The sequence below is a fragment of the Halyomorpha halys genome, unplaced genomic scaffold (assembly GCF_000696795.3).
Source record: "Halyomorpha halys isolate HHAL.00 unplaced genomic scaffold, Hhal_1.1 Scaffold34.1, whole genome shotgun sequence".
NCBI classification, from domain to species: domain Eukaryota; kingdom Metazoa; phylum Arthropoda; class Insecta; order Hemiptera; family Pentatomidae; genus Halyomorpha; species Halyomorpha halys.
In genome coordinates, this window is record NW_027105031.1 from 1,762,949 (window position 1) to 1,771,283 (window position 8,335).

The 8,335-nt window shown below is 30.3% G+C and overlaps 1 protein-coding gene across 13 annotated transcripts in view; it reads left to right on the forward strand.

Moving 5' to 3' along the window:
• The window catches only part of LOC106686205 (F-box/WD repeat-containing protein 7), a 31,526-nt gene that overhangs the window by 6,461 nt on the left and 16,730 nt on the right, over positions 1–8,335 (forward strand). For 9 of the 13 annotated variants that reach the window (XM_014429407.2, XM_067047966.1, XM_067047963.1 and 6 more), the window contains 6 exons: positions 478–718; positions 1,338–1,423; positions 2,276–2,380; positions 3,911–4,024; positions 5,681–5,813; positions 7,426–7,560. In XM_014429407.2, coding sequence (XP_014284893.1) covers positions 500–718; positions 1,338–1,423; positions 2,276–2,380; positions 3,911–4,024; positions 5,681–5,813; positions 7,426–7,560 — 792 coding nt within the window. In that variant the 5' untranslated portion in view covers positions 478–499. The remainder of the gene's footprint in view (positions 1–477; positions 719–1,337; positions 1,424–2,275; positions 2,381–3,910; positions 4,025–5,680; positions 5,814–7,425; positions 7,561–8,335) is intronic. The other 4 variants (XM_067047977.1, XM_014429423.2, XM_067047973.1 and 1 more) reach the window with 3 other exon arrangements.

The following is an 8,335-nucleotide window of genomic DNA, read 5'->3' on the forward strand; positions in this document are numbered from 1 at the left end:
TGTGTAAACATCACATTATATACAAAGTTTGGAGCATAGTGTGTTATTTTTGTATAGATACTTAGTGTTGTTTATACAGTATTCTGACATGAATTCATATTCAGCTTTTTAACTAATTTCAGTACTGAAATTAACATAAATATTTTAGTATAATGGGAATAAACAGAGAAAAGTAAAGTAGTTGTTTTGGGACTCAATTTGGAACTGGATATTATTAATAGCCTTAGATAGGGCAATTAGTGGTATTGGAAAAATGACATTGAACTAACCATATGAAATGTAATATTGACACAATCTAACAATATATTAATTTTCTTCTGTAAATCAGTTGTAATTATTAAATAATGTTACTTTATATTGTAAACATACTTAGCTCATCCTCGTGATGACGAATAATTAAATTTTTACTGTAAACTCAGAATATTATTTCTTTCCTATTGAGAGAATTTTAAATTATGTTTTAATCTTTTACTTCAGGAGAGAGTTGAGAAGAAAGAAGATGGCAGCCACAACGAGCTCCGAAGGCTGCGAATTGGAGGGAGATAAGACTGATTGCGGTGGTGGCCTGGCAGAGGGTGGGTTGTCCCCACCAGATCAGGTGTCTCCTGCAGAAGAGGACCCACCTGCCACCACCGCCCCTGCAGACTTCGTTTCCCCTTTTGTGTCTCCTGTACTGGCAAACTGTAACTCTACCAATTATCAGTGTAGGACTCCTTATGTAAGTGTATAAAAAAATGTATTTTATTGCTAGTTTTTAAATGATTTTTTCTATATTTGCTTCAAGTGTATTTCTTAGTTTACCAAAAGTTCTTTTGTGTAATATTTATGTATTTGTATTCAGTTTAAGTAAGTCAATTATTTTCTTGTTTAGATTACTTTTTTTATTTTGTTGATCCATGCGACTTCAGTATCATCAAACTTTTACTGTAAACTCGCAGCTTTGTGGAATTAATGTGTAAATTTTTCTATAAATGAGTCAATAATCCTAAAATTCTAAAAATATTAATAAATTTTATAGAAAATACACCTTTTAATGCAGAATATGGATGTTTGTATTTTAATTTACTGTTTAATTTGGATCAAGTTTTTTGTAAGTCTTTATTTAAAAAACTTTGTGTATTTTCTACAGTTTATGGTTTTACAATTGTGTCTATGTTTCTCCAAAGGTACAATATGTTGTTTATATGGTTAGAAGATGCTTAGTTTAAAATTTTACTAGCTGATACGTATATTAATAAGATAAAATTATGTAATTAGAAGTTATTATTTTTAATGTTTTATTAGCTGGTTTTTGACATATTGATTCAATCCAGATTGATAATTTATTTTTGTTTCAGCGAAAAAGAAAAAGTGAAAGTTCACTTGATTTACGAAGTCAGCTACCTTGCAAGAAACTCTTTCCTGAAGACAGCCCTTCTAACAAGTGAGTTAAATCTATAATATCAGCACAAGTTTTGTTATGCTGTTACCAAATAAAAAAAAATAGTGTTGTAACTCTTATGTCAATAAACCAAAGTTTTTCATCTCATAGCAGTATTTACAAATATATTTGTCTTAAAATTACATGATTATTCATCTTGATGAAGATGAAGTCTTTCCTTGTGGCTTAGTTAATGATATCATTCTCCAACCATGAAAATATGGATGCAAATTCCTGAAGCCACCGAGAGTTTGCATTTCAGAGTAGGTTGTGGTCTGGAATAGAGTTCACTCAAACTTTTCTTGATAACTTACTAGTTAAATTAAGAAATCTGACAGAAAAACTGATCTTAGAATATTTAAATTACAGCTGTGAGAAATTAAATGAAGCTGTCCCTATTGCACCATAATTGTATGTATTTCAAAACAAGCCAAGTCCATTTTCCAATTTTTATTATTTATTTTTTTTTAAAAGGTTTTTGTAATAAATTGGGTTGGGGTTAAAGGTTTTAATCCAAAATCAGTTCAATCATCATCTTATGTGATTCAGCCTAACAGCCTTAGGAAAGAATCCTTTTACTTTAGGTAATTTTGAATTAAAACTGTTAAAAAAAAGTTAACTTATGTTTTTCGGATAGCAATGCCTCAATTTACTGATTATGGTGGCTCCTATGTGTTTTTCTTGGGCATTTTCGAATATTTCTAATTTTTTAAACTTTCTTAAGATGTTTCAAAATACATTTTTCTTTAGTTGCGGATCTGAAAGAGAAATTTTTACTTGGTTAATTTATGTTTTAAAATATAATTATTCTTATGTTTCACTTCTTGCTCCAAAATCTTTACTTTTTCTTTCCAGTGATTACATATGGCTCCCTTATCCGGATTACAGTGCTAAGGAAGCAAAATTTCTAGAACTGGAATACTATTACAAGATAAATTATATATCGGGATACGTAGAAAAGTAAATAGTTCTAATTATTGAGATTTAAATCCCCATATTTTAATTTTTTGAATTATTATTTAATTATTTTCTATATTTGATATTCTTGACTCGGTTTAGAATTATTAGTTTTCTTGATTTAAGTCTTTTATTAATACAAGACAGAAGTAATGTTATTCTCATTTTGCAAAATTTGAAAAAAAATTGAAATACCTTTCTTTTTATTACTTAATTTTAATACTTTTACTTTGTAAACTTTAATACTTTTCTCTCTTTGTTTATAATGTTATATAACAAGAATCCCGTGTGTGTTTCCTAGATTTAGATAAACGTTTTAAGTGAATCACTAACAGTTATCCCATACACTGAAATCAGATTTGGTTTTTGTGCTTCAAAAAACTTTATTCCTAATGTTTAATAACCATTAAAAAACTATATTTGTGGAAAATTTTACTTTATTCCTGAACTTAGTTCAGATTAAGATTCTGCTCCCAAAAAAACAAGTAATTACTCATTTTTATGAGACATCCTGTAAATATAGAGGGTCAAAATAATGTAGGTTATAGACATTTTCTCTTCTCAGTTAGCATTTTATTGACATTGTTTTCTTAAAAACAAATCAAGTATATATTATTTAATAATTGTTTTTGAATGCTTGTGTATCTAATATTTCAGCAGACTAAATTTTTATTTAGTCTTGTTGATAGTGAATCTATTAATTATCCAGGCCAATTTCTGAAAAGTTTGTTCATTCTATGTTTACGTAAACAATAAATAACATGATACAGAAAGTTAAATCCCTTGAAAATAAAAATAAAATTATGAGCAGTTTAGGTATCTGGAAATCGAACCCTAAATCAGAAACGCTTTCAGTTTTGACTACTTGAAAATAAATTAGGAGAGATACATATATTCTTGGAAGAAATTTAATGTTCTGTAACTTTCTTTGATCAAGAGTTTCCTGTAAAAAGGAAAAAAAAAGACTTGGAAGTGTGAGCTGGAAAAAAAAATGAGGTTCTCATATCTCGGATACAGTAACAGATAGGGTTAAATGAATATATTAGGTGTTGTTCAGGGAACCTCACCGAACAAATTCCTGAATCTTAAAAAAATCTACATGATTTAAAATGTAGCAAAATTACTTTTTTTGGATTTGACTGTTATATTGATCTGATAGAGTAAATCTGACAATCCATTATTAATAATTCCAACCTGTTGTTATACTTGTATTTGTTGTTTTGAAACTACCTTGTTCTGATTCTTGCCAAATTTGTATTACTTGCTAGGTAATTTTATTGTAATAATTAGCTATTATCTGTACACCACATTATTCTCTCATTACTAAAATATCAAATAACTGATTTCTATAATTTGAAATATTCTTGTTATATAAGTTTAATTTCTTCAATAGAGTATATTGTATTTAACCACTGGCCTGTCCTTTATATCAGTACTTCTAAGTTGTTTAGTTATTTTTTCATAGTTAACGTCTTATGAAACATTTTAATTGTCAATTAATCATTGAACAAAACATTTAACTTTTGTTTCCAGTAATTATTTATGGCTTCCAAATTTGGGTTGGTTTAGAAGATCTGGAACTACACTAGTGGGAATGCTGGGACATTATTACATAAAGAGAAACTGGGTATCAGAAAACATGAAAAAGTATAAACCTCCATCTTAATTTTGTTATATTCATGTTAGTAATTAACACATTATTATCCAACTAATCTTATAGATCTTTCGGTTTAGTGATTAAGAAGGGATGATTATCATTACCTAGTCTAGTATTGCCAAGTATTTTAAAAGAATAAATTATAAATTTTTTTTTGAGATTATGGTCTAGTTTTCCATCGAATTTCAGTTGAATTCAAGGCAAGTGATACTACATGCTTATACATTAACCTTCTGACAATGGATTTCTGCTGGTGTAGTTTTCAGGGAGATAGGCCCAATGTATTGATTATTGCTAAAGTAAGACAAGACCACACGGAGCCATACTTTGTGCATGGACTTATTTTTTTTGTAATTTTTCACTCCCGCAATCTTTAGCGATTGGAAGTAGTACCGTTCTTGGCAACATCTAGTGGTGTTTTCGATAATTGATTATTTATAGTACCTTTTATATCTGCTAGATTGAGAATGATTTTAGTTTATAGAAGCTTGAGTTTTAGTGCTGATTCTAATCAACTATCAAACTCTAGACAATTTGATGATTATATATCATTATATTATTCATACTAATATAGTTTGTATTAGTACTTACTCAAAACAGAAAAATAACAAATTTCATACTTTGTATCAAATCTTATTCAAAACAGAAAATAATAAATTTTATACTTTGTATCATGGAAAAAAAAGTTTAATCATATATCTTATTAGGCGAGTTACACATATAGCATTATTGTAAAAGTTATGTGGAGTAATAATAGAAAATGACATTTAAAAAAAAATGAATCAGTTAATGTACAATTCATCTTAGTTTGTTTAGTTTCTTGAGAAAAGTAAGTTTAATAGGCTTGAAAAATATTCTGTCGTATGGAGAAAGTTTGAGAGACATGAAAAGTACTCTGCCTTATGGGACTGTTAGTTTGAGAGGCATGAAAAGTATTCTGCCTTCTGGAACTAGAATAGAGATATACTGCTAGATAGGGTATGACTTATCTTCATAGAATATGAATATAGGGTATGACTAGCAATAATAGAATAAATATATATAAAAAAATAGAATCTCCATCACATTGTTAAAAGTTTAAACCTTTATTCACTTTCTTTAGTTGTCTGAGCACCTGTTAAATTATAAATGGGTTAATTTAAGTAATCATTCATGTTTGGAATGGCTTTATGTTGAATGTTACTTCCTTTACCAAGAAATGTGAAAAGAACTACCTCTATATATAAAGCTAGTGTAGTTGTGTTAAGGTTTTAGTCAACTAGACAAACCTCATGTTTATTTAGAGTAGGGTAAAAACAAAGTTGATTCAAATAAAAATCTACCATGAATCTAAATCTCATAGTAACCAAATCAAAAATAAAACTTGAAAAGAAAAATTGAATTTCTATTATTTAATTTCAAAATGGTTCTGTGGATTTATTTATATTTTATCAGTTCTATCAAATATCATGGTGCTGATTCCAAAACCTCCTACCTACATATGGTTTACTCTGAAAAATTATATGTAGTTATCGTAACATGGGTTGGAGTTTTCAAGAGTTTAGTTTTGATTGAATTTATGATATCTTTATTAATTGCGTTCAAAGTTGTAAGAATTTTAATTTGGCTTGTTAAATAAAGGAATTAATATATTTTTTGTTTTGTAGTAATTGTAATGGAAAGAAAAAACAACAAGAACCACCACCGAATGACAAACAGAAACAGCAGAGGATACCATCTGTTTCGTCGTCGAAAGACATCCCTCCACCGGAGATGTCAGAATGGCTTTCTCAGTTTCAGGTATCTTTTTGTAATCAATCTAGTAAATATAATATTATATTTATTGTTATACATTATAACCTTAAGCTAATCATAAAAAATAAAAATAAATAGAGCAAATATTTTTTGCATCCTAAAACCTCCCTACTCCACCCTACGTATTTTCATGATAACAACCTGGCTCATGTTACCTTGAAAACATTTACTTACAGCAAGTAAAGCAGTCTCTGAAAAAACAAAAAACTATTCACTTATATCGAGCTACTTTTTATTTCTCAGAAAAACTAGAAAATGGTGTGGACATTATTTACGAGGGTAGTTTGAAAAGTTCTCAGAATCACTGTCAGTGCTAGAGCAACGAGGTTCCCGCACAATAATCACACCTTTTTGAGTGAACATTTGGCGTGAGTGTTAGTGACGACTCTTTGTTGTTGTTTTATGACTAGTAGTGATTTGTGATAATGGAAAAAACTTAGATCCGAGCAGTGATTAAGTACTTTGTAAAGAAAGGTATGAAAGCAAAGGAAATTCATGCTGACTTTTAGAACACACTGGGGGACTCTGCTCCTTCATATTCAACTATTACCAAGTGGACCAGTGAGTTTAAATTTGGTCGGGAGAGCTTAGATGATGATCCATCGTAGTGGATGGCCTAAAAGTGCTACGACCCCAGAATTTATCGCAAAAGTGCCTAAAAAGGTCATGGAGGATCATCGACTAAAAGTGTGTGAGATTGCTGAAGCTGTAGGTATGTCATCTGAACGTGTATATCACATTTTAACCGAAGCATTGGGAATGAAAAAAACGCGGCTCTTGACATTGTACCATAAACACACCAGATTAGAAATGTCAGAACAAAATCTGGCCCGTTTTCAGTCCAACCAACAAGATTTTTTGCACTAGTTTGTGACTACAGATGAAACTTGGGTCCACTACTACACCCGAGAGACAAAACAGCAGTCAAAGCAGTGGAAACATGCTGAGTCACCACCACCAAAGAAAGCAAAGGCAGTATGTTCGCCCGGAAAGTTCATGGCCTCAGTTTTCTGGGATGCAAAAGGCATTCTGCTGATAGATCATCTTTCTACTGGTCAAACAATTATGGGGCAATACTACGCAAACCTCCTAGGAAATGATATGCGAAAAGTCTGGCTTAGCAAGAAAAAAAGTCATCATTCATCAGGACAACGCCCGCCCTCATACAAGTGCTATTGCCGTGGCAAAACTTCATGAACTGAGGTACGAATTGTCACATTCACCTTATTCACCTGATTTGGCACCATCAGCCTTCATCTCTTCCCCAAGCTGAAAATTTTCCTAGGTGGACGGAGATTTCCTACAAGGAAGAACTATTAGCCGAATTGGAGAGGTATTTTGCAGGCCTGGAGGAATCTCATTTTCAAGATGGGAACAAGGCATTGGAACATCGCTGGACCAAATGCATTAGTCCTACTGGGAGACTATGTTGACAAATAAAAGCAGTTTTACCGAGGTAAGACACTTCTTTCTAGTACATTCTGAGAACTTTTCAAACCACCCTCGTACTTTGTTAATAATTTTGGTTCTTTTACTTTTACTTTTGTGTATATTATGTATTTCTATAACTATTTTTACAACACTTTTATTTTTATAGAAGTGGACAAATGCTGAGAGGATTCTCGCCATCAACAGGCTAGTTGAATCATGCGAACCTTCGCAAGTCAGGCATATGATGCAGCTAATAGAACCCCAATTCCAAAGAGATTTCATTTCCCTTTTACCCAAAGAAGTAAGTGCAATTGAATCAATTATTTATGAATTTAATATTAACAGGTTTTAATGATAATATTTTGGTATTAACGTATTTCATGGTAACATATGGAATTAGCCATCTATAACTTCTTAATGAATTTATAGATGGTTTAAATTAGTGAAAAGTTAATTACTGCTTTGTATTTCATTTTTTATTTGAATTTCTTGGGATAGACTGAATGATAAAATTATGTATTTTTTTTTTTGTCATGTTTTAGAAATTGTTTATAATTAATTTAATTTAATTAATAGGTTTTTAAAACTATTAAAAAATTGAGGGTATAACAAAATAAAGTTTTTATTTGTTTACTTTGCTTCGCAACTATTGAATATAGGGAAGGTTTCTTTCTATTCATGCTGGAAATAAACAAAAACATTGTCAAAGCTAAGAAACAAAAATATATACCAATCTTTTGCATACTTGGCAAACACTCTTTAGGGTTTTAAAAATAAAATTATTATTTGTTCAAACATTAAAATTAATTTGGTGTAAATAACTTTTTTGAGTAGAAACAATTGTTTATTTGTTATTGAATTAAATAGTAAAGTACGAGGAGAAGATGGTTGGGGGTGCGGTCAATGAAAAACACAAATAAGTTCGATTAACCTATTTTTAATGTGCCAACGTTTCGGCTAGAGTTTCTAGCCTTCTTCAGGGCTAAAAACAGAACAAGATAACAACCACAGTATTATTATTATTATTATTCCAACGTTTCGGCTAGAGTTTCTAGCCTTCTTCAGGGCTAAAAACA